Source organism: Oncorhynchus kisutch, linkage group LG4, assembly GCF_002021735.2.
Source record: "Oncorhynchus kisutch isolate 150728-3 linkage group LG4, Okis_V2, whole genome shotgun sequence".
NCBI lineage: Eukaryota > Metazoa > Chordata > Actinopteri > Salmoniformes > Salmonidae > Oncorhynchus > Oncorhynchus kisutch.
In genome coordinates this window covers 4,058,332-4,077,176 of record NC_034177.2, presented here as the reverse complement: position 1 = coordinate 4,077,176, position 18,845 = coordinate 4,058,332, and the positions used below count along the sequence as shown (strand labels likewise).

The 18,845-nt window shown below is 46.1% G+C and overlaps 1 protein-coding gene across 2 annotated transcripts in view; it reads left to right on the top strand.

Annotated features, from left to right (window-relative positions):
• LOC109884972 (tyrosine-protein kinase RYK) overlaps window positions 1-18,845 on the top strand; it is a 151,805-nt gene that overhangs the window by 96,484 nt on the left and 36,476 nt on the right. For both annotated transcript variants that reach the window (XM_031822323.1, XM_031822322.1), the window contains 3 exons: window positions 4,889-5,014; window positions 14,737-14,823; window positions 16,166-16,235. In XM_031822323.1, coding sequence (XP_031678183.1) covers window positions 4,889-5,014; window positions 14,737-14,823; window positions 16,166-16,235 — 283 coding nt within the window. The remainder of the gene's footprint in view (window positions 1-4,888; window positions 5,015-14,736; window positions 14,824-16,165; window positions 16,236-18,845) is intronic.

Below are 18,845 nucleotides of genomic sequence, written 5' to 3'. Positions count from 1 at the left end.
CCTCATGAAGCTGGTTGAGAGAATGCCAAGAGTGTGCAAAGCTGTCATCAAGGCAAAGGGTGGCTACTTTGAAGAATCTCAAATCAAATGTATTTTGATATGTTTAACACTGTTTTGGTTACTACATGATTCCATATTTGTTATTTCATAGTGTTGATATCTTCATTTTTATTCTACAATGTAGAAAAATGTAAAAAATAAATACTCTTGAATCAAACTTTTGACTACTGTACATAGGCACAGACACACACGATAACATGGATTTTGTATTTCAGATATGTGGTAGTGGAGTAGTGGCCTGAGTGTGTTATGAGATCCATAATAAACCCCAGGAAGAGTAGCTGCTGCCTTGACATGAACTAATGGGGATCCATAATAAACCCCAGGAAGAGTAGCTGCTGCCTTGGCAGGAACTAATGGGGATCCATAATAAACCCCAGGAAGAGTAGCTGCTGCCTTGACAGGAACTAATGGGGATCCATAATAAACCCCAGGAAGAGTAGCTGCTGCCTTGGCAGGAACTAATGGGGATCCATAATAAACCCCAGGAAGAGTAGCTGCTGCCTTGACAGGAACTAATGGGGATCCATAATAAACCCCAGGAAGAGTAGCTGCTGCCTTGACAGGAACTAATGGGGATCCATAATAAACCCCAGGAAGATTAGCTGCTGCCTTGACATGAACTAATGGGGATCCATAATAAACCCCAGGAAGAGTAGCTGCTGCCTTGACAGGAACTAATGGGGATCCATAATAAACCCCAGGAAGAGTAGCTTTTGCCTTGGCAGGAACTAATGGGGATCCATAATAAACCCCCAGGAAGAGTAGCTGCTGCCTTGACAGGAACTAATGGGGATCCATAATAAACCCCAGGAAGAGTAGCTGCTGCCAAGGCAGGAACTAATGCGGATCCATAATAAACCCCAGGAAGAGTAGCTGCTGCCAAGGCAGCAATCGCAATCCATAATAAATATAAGTCCATTCAAGGCTTTAAATACAAGCATGAGGATTTTGATGTGGATCCTGTAGTTGACCAGTAGCCAGTGGCGTTGGGCCAGGATCAGCTCTGTGGTCTAACTTCTTGGTCCTGGTCAGGACCCTGGCAGTGTTGTTGTGGATTAGTTGAAGCCTCTGTATATAATTAAGACACATACCAAGCCTGTGATTGAGGTTCTTGAAGTTCATCAAGCATTTCGTTGGGCTCGTCCTATATCAAGGCTACTCAACTCTTATCCTACGAGGTCCGGAGACTGCTGTTTTTTTGTTCTACCTGATAATTAATATCACCCACCTGGTGTCCCAGGTCTAAACCAGTCCCTGATTAGAGGGGAATGCGAGTGTAGCATTTCGCTACACTCGCATTAACATCTGCTAACCATGTGTATGTGACAAATAAAATTTGATTTGATTTAAATCAGGCCCTGATTAGAGGGGAATCACCCACCTGCTGTTCCAGGTCTAAACCAGTCCCTGATTAGAGGGGAATCACCCACCTGGTGTCCCAGGTCTAAATCAGACCCTGATTAGAGGGGAATCACCCACCTGGTGTCCCAGGTCTAAACCAGTCCCTGATTAGAGGGGAATCACCCACCTGGTGTCCCAGGTCTAAACCAGTCCCTGATTAGAGGGGAATCACCCACCTGGTGTCCCAGGTCTAAACCAGTCCCTGATTAGAGGGGAATCACCTACCTGGTGTCCCAGGTCTAAATCAGACCCTGATTAGAGGGGAATCACCCACCTGGTGTCCCAGGTCTAAACCAGTCCCTAATTAGAGGGGAATCACCCACCTGGTGTCCCAGGTCTAAACCAGTCCCTGATTAGAGGGGAATCACCCACCTGGTGTCCCAGGTCTAAACCAGTCCCTGATTAGAGGGGAATCACCCACCTGGTGTCCCAGTTCTAAATCTGTCCCTGATTAGAGGGGAATCACCCACCTGGTGTCCCAGGTCTAAACCAGTCCCCGATTAGAGGGGAATCACCCACCTGGTGTCCCAGGTCTAAACCAGTCCCTGATTAGAGGGGAATCACCCACCTGGTGTCCCAGTTCTAAATCAGTCCCTGATTAGAGGGGAATCACCCACCTGGTGTCCCAGGTCTAAACCAGTCCCTGATTAGAGGGGAATCACCCACCTGGTGTCCCAGGTCTAAACCAGTCCCTGGTTAGAGGGGAATCACCCACCTGGTGTCCCAGGTCTAAACCAGTCCCTGGTTAGAGGGGAATCACCCACCTGGTGTCCCAGGTCTAAACCAGTCCCTGATTAGAGGGGAATCACCCACCTGGTGTCCCAGGTCTAAACCAGTCCCTGATTAGAGGGGAATCACCCACCTGGTGTCCCAGGTCTAAATCAGTCCCTGATTAGAGGGGAATCACCTACCTGGTGTCCCAGGTCTAAACCAGTCCCTGATTCGAGGGGAATCACCTACCTGGTGTCCCAGGTCTAAACCAGTCCCTGATCAGAGGGGAATCACGCACCTGGTGTCCCAGGTCTAAACCAGACCCTGATTAGAGGGGAATCACCCACCTGGTGTCCCAGGTCTAAACCATTCCCTGATTAGAGGGGAATCACCCACCTGGTGTCCCAGGTCTAAACCAGTCCCTGATTAGAGGGGAATCACCTACCTGGTGTCCCAGGTCTAAACCAGTCCCTGATTAGAGGGGTAGGAATGAACAAACAGTGGATCTTCCAGAGTTGAGTTGGAACGTCCTATAAAGAGCTCGCCAACTTGTCCTAAAACCAGGAAATGAGTTTCCTTCTGGTTCGTTCAGCCATCCCTACGGGGGAAAGATCTGAAAATAACATCTGAGATTAACACAGACTTAGGAGGTCTTATAGTGTTCTATGAGATGACATCAGTCAGTTAACATGACCTTGATGAATTATCGAGCCTTTTATGTTTTCTTTCTAAACTCAGCAACAACAAAGAAACCTCCCTTTTTCAGGACCCTGTCTTTCAAAGATAATTAGTAAAAATCCAAATAACTTCACAGATCTCTTCATTGTAAAGGGTTTAAACACTGTTTCCTATGCTGGTTCAATGAGCCATAAACAATTAATGAACATGCACCTGTGGAACGGTCGTTTAGACACTTACAGACAGCTTACAGACAGTAGGCAATTTAATGATTTTTTACCTTTATTTAACTTGGCAAGTCAGTTAAGAACAAATTCTTATTTTCAATGACGGTCTAGGAACAGTGGGGTAACTGCCTGTTCAGGGGCAGAACGACAGATATGTACCTTGTCAGGTCGGGAATTCGAATTTGCAACCTTTCGGTTGCTAGTCCAACGCTCTGACACTAAAGAGGCCTTTCTACTGACTCTCACCAAAAGAAAGATACTCAGGGACCCTGCTCATCTGTGTGAATGTGCTTTAGGCATGCTGCAAGGAGGCATGAGGACTGCAGACGTGGCCAGGTAAATAAATTGCAATGTCCGTACTGTGAGACGCCTGAGACAGCGCTACAGGGAGACAGGACGGACAGCTGATTGTCCTCACAGTGGCAGACCACGTGTAACAACACCTGCACAGGATCGGTACATCTGAACATCACACCTGCGGGACAGGTACAAGATGGCTACAACAACTGCCCGAGTTACACCAGGAACGCACAATCCCTCCATCAGTGCTCAGACTGTCTGCAATAGGCTGAGAGAGGCTGGGCTCAGGGCTTGTAGGCCTGTTGTAAGGCAGGTCCTCACCAGACATCACCCGCAACAACGTCGCCTATGGGCGCAAACCCACCGTCGTTGGACCAGACAGGACTGGCAAAAAGTGCTCTTCACTGACGAGTCGCGGTTTTGTCTCACCGGGGGTGATGGTCGGATTTGCGTTTATTGTCGAAGGAATGAGCGTTACACTGTACTCTTGAGTGGGATCGATGTGGAGGTGGAGGGTCCATCATGGTCTGGGGCGGGGTGTCACAGAGTCATCGGACTGAGCTTGTCATTGCAGGCAATCTCAATGCTGTGCGTTACAGGGAAGACATCCTCCTCCCTCATGTGGTACCCTTCCTGCAGGCTCATCCTGACATGACCCTGCAGCATGACAATGCCAGCAGCCATACTGGTCGTTCTGTGCGTGATTTCCTGCAAGACAGGAATGTCAGTGTTCTTCCATGGCCAGCGAAGAGCCCAGATCACAAACCCATTGAGCACGTCTGGGACCTGTTGGATTGGAGGGCTAGGGCTAGGGCCATTCCCCCCCAGAAATGTCCGGGAACTTGCAGGTGCCTTGATGGAAGAGTGGGGTAACATCTCTCAGCAAGAACGGGCAAATCTGGTGCCGTCCATGAGGAGGAGATGCACTGCAGTATTTAATGCAGCTGGTGTTCTTAACAACCTGAACAACCTGCCCCTGAACAACCTGTTCAGGGGCAGAACGACAGATTTGTAATGGACAATGACCCCAAGGACAACAAAGTCAAGGTATTGGAGTGGCCATCACAAAGCCATGACCTCAATCCTATAGAAAATTTGTGGGCATAACTGAAAAAGCATGTGCGAGCAAGGAGGCCTACAAACCTGACTCAGTTACACCAGCTCTGTCAGGAGGAATGGGCCGAAATTCACCCAACTTATTGCGGAAAGCTTATGGAAGGCTACCCGAAACGTTTTGACCCAAATTAAACAATTTAAAGGCAATGCTACCAAATACTAATTGAGTGTATGAAAACTTCTGACCCATTGGGAATGTGATGAAATAAATCATTCTCTCTACTATTAAAGTGGTGATCCCAATTGACCTAAAACAGTTGTTGTTTTTTTACTAGGATTACATGTCAGGAATTGTGAAAAACTGAGTTGCAATGTATTTGGCGAAGGTGTATGTACCTTCTGACTTCAGCTTTATATATATATATGTATGTATGTGTATTTCTCTCTCCTAGGCTACCCGCCACTACGTATTGAGAAGAACGACCTGAGAAGTGTTAGCCTGCTGGAAGCCAAAGCCAAGGTCAAAGACATCTCCATCTCTAGACTGAGAGTCACTCTACGGGACGTCCTGCACGAAGGTAACACATACACACACACACATCCTGCACGAAGGTAACGCTATATACACACCACACACACACACACACACACACACACATGTCCTGCATGATGGTTATATAGGCTATATACACACACACGTCCTCAGCGAAGGTAACGCTATATATGCACACACATGTTCTGCACAAAGGTAATGCTATGAACACACCACACACACACACGAAGGTAACGCTATACACACACCACACAAACACATCCTGCACGAAGGTAACGCTATGCAAACACCACACACACACACACACACACACACACAAAGGTAATGCTATGCACACACACACACACACACACACACACACACACACACACACACACACACACACACACACACACACACACACACACACACACACACACAAGGGTAATGCTATGCACACACCACACACACACACACACACACAAAGGTAATGCTATGCACACACCACACACACACACACACACACACACAAAGGTAATGCTATGCACACACCACACACACACACACACACACACACACACACACACACAAAGGTAATGCTATGCACACACCACACACACACACACACACACACACACACAAAGGTAATGCTATGCACACACCACACACACACACAAAGGTAATGCTATGCACACACCACACACACACACAAAGGTAATGCTATGCCCACACCACACACACACACAAAGGTAATGCTATGCCCACACCACACACACACACACACACACAAAGGTAATGCTATGCACACACCACACACACACAAAGGTAATGCTATGCCCACACCCCACACACACACACACACACACACACACACACAAAGGTAATGCTATGCACACACCACACACACACCCACACACACACACAAAGGTAATGCTATGCACACACCACACACACACACACACACGAAGGAAATGCTATGCACACACCACACACACACACACACAAAGGTAATGCTATGCACACACACACACACACACACTCGAAGGTAACGCAATTCACACACCACACACACACACATACACAGTAACCTTCCGGTTACTAGTCCAATGCTCTAACCACTTGGCTATGCTGCCGCCCCTATGCTTGTAATCGTTGAGGACTGCAGAGTTTATCAGGATGAAAAAATAAATGGAATGGAGTTGAGCGCAGGCAAAATCATTGAGGGAAAACCTGGTTGTCTGTTTTCCACAAGACTCTGGAAGAAGAATTCACCTTTCAGCAGAACAATAACCTAAAACACATGGCCGAAACTACACTGGAGTTGTTTACCAAGGAGACAGTGAATGTTCCTGAGGCCAAGTTACTGTTCAGCTATGGCAAGACCAGAAAAAGTTTGTCTAGCAATGATCAACAGCCAATTTGGCAGAGCTTAATGAATTTAGAGAAGAATAATGGGCAAATGTTATACAATCCAGGTGTGGAAAGCTCTTAGACAAAGTATTGACTCAAGGGGTACTTATGTAAATGAGATATATATTTATATATATTTAGTTAAATGTCTAAAAATAATGTTAGCACTGTGTCGTTATGGGGAATTGTGTGTAGATGAGGGGAAAAAATCTATTTAGAATTTATGCTGGAATAAGTCTACTTTATGAAACACACACACACACACACACACACACGTTGAGCTAAATGGTACAACTTGTCCATTTAGATCCGTTGTTCTCTACAGGGGAATAAATGCTCTGACCCAAACCATTATTTCTGGTGTAATGGGCTGAACATGTTGTGAAACTAGAGACGGCAGAACACACTGTCCAACCACCAGCTCCCGTTTCCTACTAACACCAGCCAAGGTTTGTGTCGTAAGTCCCAAATGACACCCTATTCCCTATGCAGTGCACTACTTTAGACCAGAGCCCTATTCCCAATATAGTGAACTACTTTAGACCAGAGTCCTATCCCCTATATAGTGCACTACGTTAGACCAGAATCCCTATTCCCTATATAGTGCACTACTTTAAACCAGAGTCCCTATTCCCTATAGTGCACTACTTTAGACCAGAGCCCTATTTAGCTATATAGTGCACTACTTTAGACCAGAATCCCTATTCCCTATATAGTGCACTACTTTAGACCAGAGCCCTATTCTCTATATAGTGCACTACTTTAGATCAGAGCCCTATTCCATATATAGTGCACTACTTTAGACCAGAGTCCCTATTCCCTATATAGTGCACTACTTTAGACCAGAGTCCTATTCCCTATATAGTGCACTACTTTAGACCAGGGCCCTATTCCCTATATAGTGCACTACTTTAGACCAGAGCACTATTCCCCTAAATAGTGCACTACTTTAAACCAGAGGCCATATTCCCTATATAGTGCACTACTTTAAACCAGAGTCCCTATTCCCTATATAGTGCACTACTTTAGACCAGAGCCCTATTCCCTATTTAGTGCACTACTTTAGACCAGAATCCCTATTCCCTATATAGTGCACTACTTTAGACCAGAGCCCTATTCTCTATATAGTGCACTACTTTAGATCAGAGCCCTATTCCCTATATAGTGCACTATTTTAGATCAGAGCCCTATTCCCTATATAGTGCACTACTTTAGACCAGAGTCCCTATTCCCTATATAGTGCACTACTTTAGATCAGAGCCCTATTCCCTATATAGTACACTACTTTAGACCAGAGCCCTATTCCCTATATAGTGCACTACTTTAGACCAGAGCCCTATTCCCTATATAGTGCACTACTTTAGACCAGAGTCGCTATTCTCTATATAGTGCACTACGTTAGACCAGAGCCCTATTCCCTATATAGTGCACTACTTTAGACCAGGGCCCTATTCCCTATATAGTGCACTACTTTAGACCAGAGCCCCTATTCCCTATATAGTGCACTACTTTAGACCAGAGCCCCTATTCCCTATATAGTGCACTACTTTAGACCAGAGCCCTATTCTCTATATAGTGCACTACTTTAGACCAGAGCCCTATTCCCTATATAGTGCACTACTTTAGATCAGAGCCCCTATTCCCTATATAGTGCACTACTTTAGACCAGAGCCCTATTCTCTATATAGTGCACTACTTTAGATCAGAGCCCTATTCCCTATATAGTGCACTACTTTAGACCAGAGCCCTATTCCCTATATAGTGCACTACTTTAGACCAGAGCCCTATTCCCTATATAGTGCACTACTTTAGACCAGAGCCCTATTCCCTATATAGTGCACTACTTTAGACCAGGGCCCTATTCCCTATATAGTGCACTACTTTAGACCAGAGGCCCTATTCCCCTATATAGTGCACTACTTTAGACCAGAACCCTATTCCCTATATAGTGCACTACTTTAGACCAGAACCCCATTCCGTATATAGTGCACTACTTTAGACCAGAGTCCCTATACTCTATATTGTGCACTACTTTAGACCAGAGCCCTATTCCCTATATAGTGCACTACTTTAGACCAGAGCCCTATTCCCTATATAGTGCACTACTTTAGACCAGAGCCCCTATTCCCTATAGTGCACTACTTTAGACCAGAGTCCCTATTCCCTATATAGGAAGCGCATATGATCAAATGTTATAAGTCACAAGCTCCGTACAGTGAAATGCTTTAACACCCTGTATATAGTGGCAAGGTGTTACGGTACAATGTGGAGGCCATATACAGGGTGTTACGGTACAGAGTCAGTGTGGAGGCTATATACAGGGTAATACGGTATAGAGTCAATGTGGAGGCCATATATAGGGTGTTACTGTACAGAGTCAATGTGGAGGCTATATACAGGGTGTTACAGTACAGAGTCAATGTGGAGGCCATATACAGGGTGTTACGGTACAGAGTCAGTGTGGAGGCTATTTACATGGGGTACCGGTACAGAGTCAATGTGGAGGCCATATATAGGGTATTACGGTACAGAGTCAATGTGGAGGCTATATACAGGGTGTTACGGTACAGAGTCAATGTGGAGGCTATTTACAGGGGGTACCAGTTCAGAGTCCATGTGGAGGCTATATACAGGGTGTTACGGTACAGAGTCAATGTGGAGGCTATATACAGGGTGTTACGGTACAGAGTCAAAGTGGAGGCTCTATACAGGGTATTACGGTACAGAGTCAATGTGGAGGCTATTTACAGGGGGTACCAGTTCAGAGTCAATGTGGAGGCTATTTACAGGGGGTACCGGTACAGAGTCAATGTGGAGGCTATATACAGGGTGTTACGGTACAGAGTCAATGTGGAGGCTCTATACAGGGTGTTACGGTACAGAGTCAATATGGAGGCTATTTACAGGGGGTACCTGTTCAGAGTCAATGTGGAGGCTATATACAGGGTGTTACGGTACAGAGTCAATGTGGAGGCTATATACAGGGTGTTACGGTACAGAGTCAATGTGGAGGCTCTATACAGGGTATTACGGTACAGAGTCAATGTGCGGGGGCACCGGTTAGTCGAGCTAATTGAGGTAATATGTACATGTAGGTACAGTTATTAAAGTGACGATGTATAGATAAAAACAGAGAGTAGCAGCAGCGTAAAAGAGGAGTGTGATTCATGCCTGATGAATTACATGTTATTGTTTTACCTTGTTGTGAAACAACTGAATTGTTGAAAACAAACTTCCATTTCCTAATAAACACCATTCATTACAAGGTCTGTATGTGGATGTCCTGGCGAAGACCTTTTTTGGTCTGAACTTTGTCACACAAACATTGTTTTATAGTGCAGAGACGCTGACGACACCTTCACCGTGTTACTCACTTCTAGGCAAGCAGTGGTCTCTCTCTCTTCTGATGACATCACAGAGAAGAGAATACTGTGTATCCACAGAGAAGAGAATACTGTGTATCTGTTGTGTAACCACAGAGAAGAGAATACTGTGTTTCTGTTGTGTAACCACAGAGAAGAGAATACTGTGTATCTGTTGTGTAACCACAGAGAAGAGAATACTGTGTATCTGTTGTGTAACCACAGAGAAGAGAATACTGTGTATCCACAGAGAAGAGAATACTGTGTTTCTGTTGTGTATCCACAGAGAAGAGAATACTGTGTATCTGTTGTGTATCCACAGAGAAGAGAATACTGTGTTTCTGTTGTGTATCCACAGAGAAGAGAATACTGTGTATCTGTTGTGTATCCACAGAGAAGAGAATACTGTGTATCTGTTGCGTATCCACAGAGAAGAGAATACTGTGTATCCACAGAGAAGAGAATACTGTGTTTCTGTTGTGTAACCACAGAGAAGAGAATACTGTGTATCTGTTGTGTATCCACAGAGAAGAGAATAATGTGTATCCACAGAGAAGAGAATACTGTGTATCTGTTGTGTAACCACAGAGAAGAGAATACTGTGTAACCACAGAGAAGAGAATACTGTGTATCTGTTGTGTATTCACAGAGAAGAGAATACTGTGTATCTGTTGTGTATCCACAGAGAAGAGAATACTGTGTATCCACAGAGAAGAGAATACTGTGTATCTGTTGTGTATCCACAGAGAAGAGAATACTGTGTATCTGTTGTGTATCCACAGAGAAGAGAATACTGTGTATCCTGTGTATCACTCTGACAGAGCTCCAGAATTCCTCCGTGGTGATGGGAGAACCTTCCAGAAGGACAACCATCTCTGCAGCACTCAACCGACCAGGCCTTTATGGTAGAGTGGCCAGACGGAAGCCACTCCTCAGTAAAAGGCACATGAAGGACTCGGACCATGAGAAACAAGATTCTCTGGTCTGATGAAACAAAATGAAAATAGCCCAGAAATGTTTCATACGAACAAATGCTTATTTCTCTCAAATTGAGCACACATTTGTTTCCATCCCTCTTGGTGAGCATTTTGTCTTTGCCATGATCATCCATCCACATGACAGTTGTGACATATCAATAAGCTGATTTAAACAGCATGATCATTAAACAGGTGCACCTTGTGCTGGGGACAATATATGGCTCCTCTAAAATGGACCGTTTTGTCACACAACACAGTACAGCCTATGTCTCAACTTTGAGGGTGTGTCCTGATTGCAGGAATGTCCACCAGAGCTGTTGCCAAATAATTGAATCGTGGACGTACTGTACTACTTATTCTCATTTTAGAGAATTTGACAGTACTTCCAACCGGTCTCACAACCGCAGACCACGTGTAACCACGCCAGTCCAGGACCTCCACATTGGGCTTCTTGACCTGTGGGTGAAAAACGCATTCTAATTGGCTGGCGTGGTTAGGCTGGGCCTGGCTCCCCAGTGAGTGGGACTATGCCCTCCCATGGCTGCACCCCTGCCCTCATTGGCCCTCCCATGGCTGCACCCCTGCCCTCATTGGCCCTCCCATGGCTGCACCCCTGCCCTCATTGGCCCTCCCATGGCTGCACCCCTGCCCTCATTGGCCCTCCCATGGCTGCACCCCTGCCCTCATTGGCCCTCCCATGGCTGCACCCCTGCCCTTATTGGCCCTCCCATGGCTGCACCCCTGCCCTTATTGGCCCTCCCATGGCTGCACCCCTGCCCTCATTGGCCCTCCCATGGCTGCACCCCTGCCCTTATTGGCCCTCCCATGGCTGCACCCCTGCCCTCATTGGCCCTCCCATGGCTGCACCCCTGCCCTCATTGGCCCTCCCATGGCTGCACCCCTGCCCTTATTGGCCCTCCCATGGCTGCACCCCTGCCCTTATTGGCCCTCCCATGGCTGCACCCCTGCCCTCATTGGCCCTCCCATGGCTGCACCCCTGCCCTCATTGGCCCTCCCATGGCTGCACCCCTGCCCTCATTGGCCCTCCCATGGCTGCACCCCTGCCCTTATTGGCCCTCCCATGGCTGCACCCCTGCCCTTATTGGCCCTCCCATGGCTGCACCCCTGCCCTTATTGGCCCTCCCATGGCTGCACCCCTGCCCTTATTGGCCCTCCCATGGCTGCACCCCTGCCCTTATTGGCCCTCCCATGGCTGCACCCCTGCCCTTATTGGCCCTCCCATGGCTGCACCCCTGCCCTTATTGGCCCTCCCATGGCTGCACCCCTGCCCTCATTGGCCCTCCCATGGCTGCACCCCTGCCCTTATTGGCCCTCCCATGGCTGCACCCCTGCCCTTATTGGCCCTCCCATGGCTGCACCCCTGCCCTTATTGGCCCTCCCATGGCTGCACCCCTGCCCTCATTGGCCCTCCCATGGCTGCACCCCTGCCCTTATTGGCCCTCCCATGGCTGCACCCCTGCCCTTATTGGCCCTCCCATGGCTGCACCCCTGCCCTTATTGGCCCTCCCATGGCTGCACCCCTGCCCTTATTGGCCCTCCCATGGCTGCACCCCTGCCCTTATTGGCCCTCCCATGGCTGCACCCCTGCCCAGTCATGTGAAATCCATAGATGAATAAATGTATTTAAATTGACAGATTTCCTTATGTACTGTAACTCTGTAAAATCTTTGAAATTGTTACATGTTGCCTTTTTAATATTTTTATTCCGTATATTTCAGCACCGTTTCACGCTGCTTTCGAGATAACCGTGCTGCTTTGAGATAACCGTGCTGATTCGAGATAACCGTGCTGATTCGAGATAACCGTGCTGATTCGAGATAACCGTGCTGCTTCGAGAAAACCGTGCTGCTTCGAGATAACCGTGCTGCTTCGAGATAACTGATAGCCGTGCTGCTTCGAGATAACCGATAACCGTGCTGCTTCGAGATAACTGATAACCGTGCTGTTTCGAGATAACCGTGCTGCTTTGAGATAACCGTGCTGCTTCGAGATAACTGATAACCGTGCTGCTTCGAGATAACCGTGCTGCTTCGAGATAACCGTGCTGCTTCGAGATAACCGTGCTGCTTCGAGATAACTGATAACCGTGCTGCTTCGAGATAACCGTGCTGCTTTGAGATAACCGTGCTGCTTCGAGATAACCGTGCTGATTCGAGATAACTGATAACCGTGCTGCTTCGAGATAACCGTGCTGCTTCGAGATAACCGTGCTGCTTCGAGATAACCGTGCTGATTCGAGATAACCGTGCTGCTTTGAGATAATGCCAGATTATTATTATTATTTTTCTCCCCACTAAATCTCCCATTTGGATATTGATTAGGCTACAAATTAGCCTGTAGAAATGTTAGCTACATTGAGGTGAGTGCTGCTCGTGATCATCTTGTCTATCATTATCACTGATCAGAACATTTTGTCATCAATACAAGTTGATTATTTTTGCTAAGTACCCTACTCCTGACAAAATCAATGTGATTTTTGTTTCCCTGAATCTCCGTCTGTATATTTGGTTAATTCTCTGCCTGGACAAATAAGAGGTGGTATAGCTCATCTATTCGTTTGCTCATCTATCACCGAACAGAAACATTTAGCGTGCTGTAATGTAGCCTAAATCAAGTCTAGGCCTATTATTTTTGCTCGATCGTGTAAAGGCAACACCTAAAGTCTGTGGAGGTTGTGAAATATGAACACGAAACTCACACCTGTTTTTAAAAATATAGATTGCTGTTATTTTCCATCAATAACAGCAACTCCTGTTCCCTAACAAAGGGGAGTGAGGGTAGGAAAGGGATTGAAACGTGGATCAGAAAAGCATGAGCTTGGGCTCTGTTTTCTAAAGTAGCTTTATATGACAGCGATTCCACGTGTCGCCTTGACACAAGTTGTTTGGGGGGGGGGAATTATTTTGTTCTGTTTCATTTAATTTATATTATTTCTATGCTTACTATTAAAAATGTGTTGATTTTGATCAGGGTAGCCTAAGTGTGTTTAATGAATAAAATAACTATTGCTTTAATACGCACAGATCAGCCGTTTAGCATATAGGCTGCACTCCAAATATGCCAGTCTATTCTTTTGAAAATACGTTTATTAGTCTTCTGTTTCTTAGGACAAATAAAACAAATTAATAATTTCTTTGTGATGGTGTTCATTCAATGGATTTATAAAAATAGACCCCACCCACATCGGCTCATGTCTACTTCCACTCCTAAAATTGTGCACGAGAGAAATAAAAGGCTTTTCACGGCAAGAATGTGGTAAAAATGGGACTTTATATATTGGGCTTTTTTTTGAGCCAACATATCATAACATTTCTGTATAGGGTATTAGTTTAGGACATTATAGAGAACCTAGTGCAGAGCCCTGGGGGACACCAGTAGTGAGAACAGGAGAGGGCCTAGTACAAGGCCCTGGGGATACCAGTACTGAGACATTAAAGAGGACCTAGTACCAAGCCCTGGGAGACACCAGTAGTGAGAACAGGAGAGGGCCTATTACAGGGCCCTGGGGGACACCAGTAGTGAGAACAGGAGAGAGCCTATTACAGGACCCTGGGGGACACCAGTAGTGAGAACAGGAGAGGGCCTATTACAGGGCCCTGGGGGACACCAGTAGTGAGAACAGGAGAGGGCCTATTACAGGGCCCTGGGGGACACCAGTAGTGAGAACAGGAGAGGGCCTATTACAGGACCCTGGGGGACACCAGTAGTGAGAACAGGAGAGGGCCTATTACAGGGCCCTGGGGGACACCAGTAGTGAGAACAGGAGAGGGCCTATTACAGGGCCCTGGGGGACACCAGTAGTGAGAACAGGAGAGGGCCTATTACAGGGCCCTGGGGGACACCATTTGTGAGAACAGGAGAGGGCCTATTACAGGGCCCTGGGGGACACCAGTAGTGAGAACAGGAGAGGGCCTATTACAGGGCCCTGGGGGACACCAGTAGTGAGACATTTATAGAGGCACTTTTCCTCTAATAAAATATGTGCTGTTCTTTCACAGGAACGTTTGGCCGCATTTTCCATGGTGTTCTGTTGGACGAGAAGGACCCGGCCAAGGAGAAGCAGTGCTTTGTGAAGACTGTAAAAGGTACGTAGTCATTCATTCCCTCTCACTGTCTGCAACCCATTCATTCCCCTGTCTATGTCTGTCTTACCTCTATACTAGCTGATGGTTTGAATTTCCCACCAAACACATATCGCCTTATCTCATTCTTTCCTCAGCATGTGAGTGGTCTGCATTGTATCTGCTGGTGATGCTGAGAAAACAGCTCTTAGTTGGGCTATTCTCTTATACCTATTAAATTAGACCACAAGGTTAACCCAAGGCTATGAGTCAGGGTTAGATGGGGTAAGGCAAGCTCTCACCTCTTTGACCACTTGACTCCTCTTTGACCACTTGAAAACTCAACAAAGGGCAGGGGGTTGCGTGATTCAAGGTGCCAGAAAATGTTATCAATGCACAAGTGTATGTTTTGAGGTGTGCCACTGCCCCGTACAGTGAGCACTTGGCAGGTTGAAGAACAGGTTGAGGTAACCAGTTAAAACCACAGTCCACACAGTCTCTCTTTCCCACAGACGTTCTCAGGTTTACGTGTTGACCTTTGCCCAGCTGACCTTTGCCCTCCAGCTCCTCAAGCAATTCCATGTTTATCCAGGGTGGGTACCAGACCATGAACAATGTGCCCACCCCCATGCCAACCATACCCGGGTCCTGATTTGTCCTCCTCCTCTTCCTCCCAGCAGACCCCGAGGGCAGGAAGCATGCCTGCTTCCAAAGAGGGCCACTCCCTCTCTCCCAGATTTAGCACGACCCTCTGCAGATATGGGTTCGAAAAGTATTCAAAATCATTTCAAATACTTTTATCTGGGCTTTATTGAACTTAGCCGGCACAATGGAACCAATAGAATGAGGGTTCAACCCTGCCCCTCTGACACTTCAGGCAGACTAGAGCCAATTGGGAAATGTATTGAAAGATTGTAAGTACTGAGGGAACCCAGGTCTTGGGCTTCTGTGCAGGTTGGCAAGGGTCAATCGAGCGTCTCACTGTTTCCAACTAAAGATGATATAAACGCTCACAGGAAAGCACTGACTGGTGCTGTTCTAGGAGAATATAGCATGGTGTTGTCAAGAGGGCTGTTAGACCGTGACAAGACCTTTTAAAAAATAAATGATATTGTGTTTGATTTGGTCAGGAGGAATGTTCATGGCTCAGCTTGGCCAAGAAGGTTTAGACGGCTCTTACACCAGTTATCCACGGATTGTTTTTTCGGGGGTTGCTTTCCAAAACTTAAGTTTTGAGTGTTCTTTAAAAACTGCAACGTATCCCCAGATTTATCCTCTGTGGAATTTCTACGACTAAACTTGAGTCTCTCGTCTTCTCCTTTTTTGTCCTTCCTTCTCTCTTTCACTCTCTTCTCTCGTTCATTAGACCATGCATCTGAGGTGCAGGTGACCATGATGCTTACGGAGAGCTGTAAACTACGAGGACTTCATCACAGGTAATCAATCAGATCAAATCATCACAACAGGATCAGATGGATACCTGCTCTTTCTGTACCATAGACCAGTGATTCCCAAACTTTTTGTAGTCCCGTACCCCTTCAAACATTCAACCTCTAGCTGTACCCCCTCTAGCACCAGGGTCAGCTGTACCCCCTCTAGCACCAGGGTCAGCTGTACCCCCTCTAAGCACCAGGGTCAGCGTACTCTCAAATGTTGTTTTTTGCCATCATTGTAAGCCTGCCACGCACACACTATACGATACATTTATTACACATAAGAATGAGTGTGAGTTTTTGTCACAACCCGGCTCGTGGGAAGTGACAAAGAGCTCTTATAGGACCAGGGCACAAATAATAATAATCATTTTGCTCTTTATTTAACCATCTTACATATAAAACCTTATTTGTTCATCAAAAATTGCGAATAACTCACAAGTTAACGAGAAGGGTGTGCTTGAAAGGATGCACATAACTCTGCAATGTTGTATCATTTTCCCACACACAGTCTGTGCCTGTATTTAGTTTTCATGCTAGTGATGGCCGAGAATCCACTCTCAGATAGGTACGTGGTTGCAAAGGGCATCAGTGTCTTAACAGCGTGATTTGCCAAGGCAGGATACTCTGAGCGCAGGCCCATCCAGAAATCTGGCTCACAGAACCGCTTGTAGCGATTTATCGATGAGTCTCTCTTGTTCAGATATCGGTAGGTGGACTGGAGGCAGGGCATGAAAGGGATAACGAATCCAGTTGTTTGTGTCATCTGTTTGCTCACCCAATATCACATTTGACATTGTCCGTAAGTTTGAGTTCATTTGCACACACAAAAAAATCATACAATGATGGAAAGACCTGTGTGTTGTCAAATCAAATCAAATCAAATGTATTTATATAGCCCTTCGTACATCAGCTGATATCTCAAAGTGCTGTTCAGAAACCCAGTCTAAAACCACAAACAGCAAGCAATGCAGCTGTAGAAGCACGGCGGCTAGGAAAAACTCCCTAGAAAGGCCAAAACCTAGGAAGAAACCTAGAGAGGAACCAGGCTATGTGGGGTGGCCAGTCCTCTTCTGGCTGTGCCGGGTGGAGATTATAACAGAACATGGCCAAGATGTTCAAATGTTCATAAATGACCAGTATGGTCGAATAATAATAAGGCAGAACAGTTGAAACTGGAGCAGCAGCACGGCCAGGTGGACTGGGGACAGCAAGGAGGCATCATGTCAGGTAGTCCTGGGGCATGGTCCTAGGGCTCAGGTCCTCCGAGAGAGAAAGAAAGAGAGAATTAGAGAGAGCATATGTGGGGTGGCCAGTCCTCTTGTTAATGCAGACAGTGAAGAGCTCCAACTTCTTAATCATAGCCTCAATTTTGTCCCACACATTGAATATAGCCCCTAGCTTCCTTGTTTGTTTATTTTGACATGTCATGCAGTCCATACCTTACAGGAAGTCATTGTCCGTACCTTACAGGAAGTCAGTGTGTTATGCAATGATTCCACTGTGTTTCAGCTGTCTGCTCAGCAATGACTGTCATCATCCCACACATTCATTCTAATGCTATGGTCATAACAACCAACTTTCCCCTGTACTGGAAACGACCTTAGACCATGGGTTCCTACTAGATTTCTCCACACTGAAGATGACATTATTATAAAACAGATGGTTTGGATCCTGGATACTGATTGGTTGAATTTAACATAATTTATTTGGGTAAAAAATAAAAAAATAATAATGATAATAATTTGTTTTAATACATTTTTTTATTTATTTTTATTAAAACACTTGTTTCCAACGTGGTCTTCAAACAGCAGTCTAGCCGTGACGATACAGTTTACCGCGGCTGAAAACAACATAGCTTCCTTGAATTAGGTGCTACCATGGAAACCTGACGAGAGGGTCATAGGCTTCCCCGTACTGTATCGTCACTCTTAGGTTGTTCCTCGTTCTGTGAAAAACCGCCGTCTGCCGGTCTGCTATGACTGGAACATGTCAAAGGAAAGAAAAAGACACACACACACACACTTCCCACAATGCAGCAGCACACAGAAATAGAATGAAAACAAAAGGGCTTAGAACCTCTAATCCTGGCAATTTGACTGGTAAAACCCAAAGCTCATTGGCTGCCTGGTATTGTGATGCAATAATGTCCACGGTATAATGTAGAATGTTAGTTTAAATGATGTTAACTATTGTTAACTATTGTTTCTAATGTCTGTTGTAGTGTTTCACGATATACCGGTAACACTGCAATATCACAATATGTCACGATACTTATGATCGTTTTAGTATACCGTAGTACAGTTTATATGATAGTATCGACTTTTTCAGCCCTACCCATCTAAAGAACCTGCTATAATGATTATAAAGTCAGTTTTGTTGATGCGTTCAGTTGAATTTAAGCAACTGCCACTAGTCTCTTGTATGAGCAGACCCAATCATATCCACTTCACAATCATGCACATATCAGGTGTGGCAGCTGTAATCAGCCATCTGCATCCCCTACCAGCCCCCCACTCACCTGCTTCTCTCTGCGTCCCCTACCAGCCCCCCACTCACCTGCTTCTCTCTGCGTCCCCTACCAGCCCCCCACTCACCTGCTTCTCTCTGCGT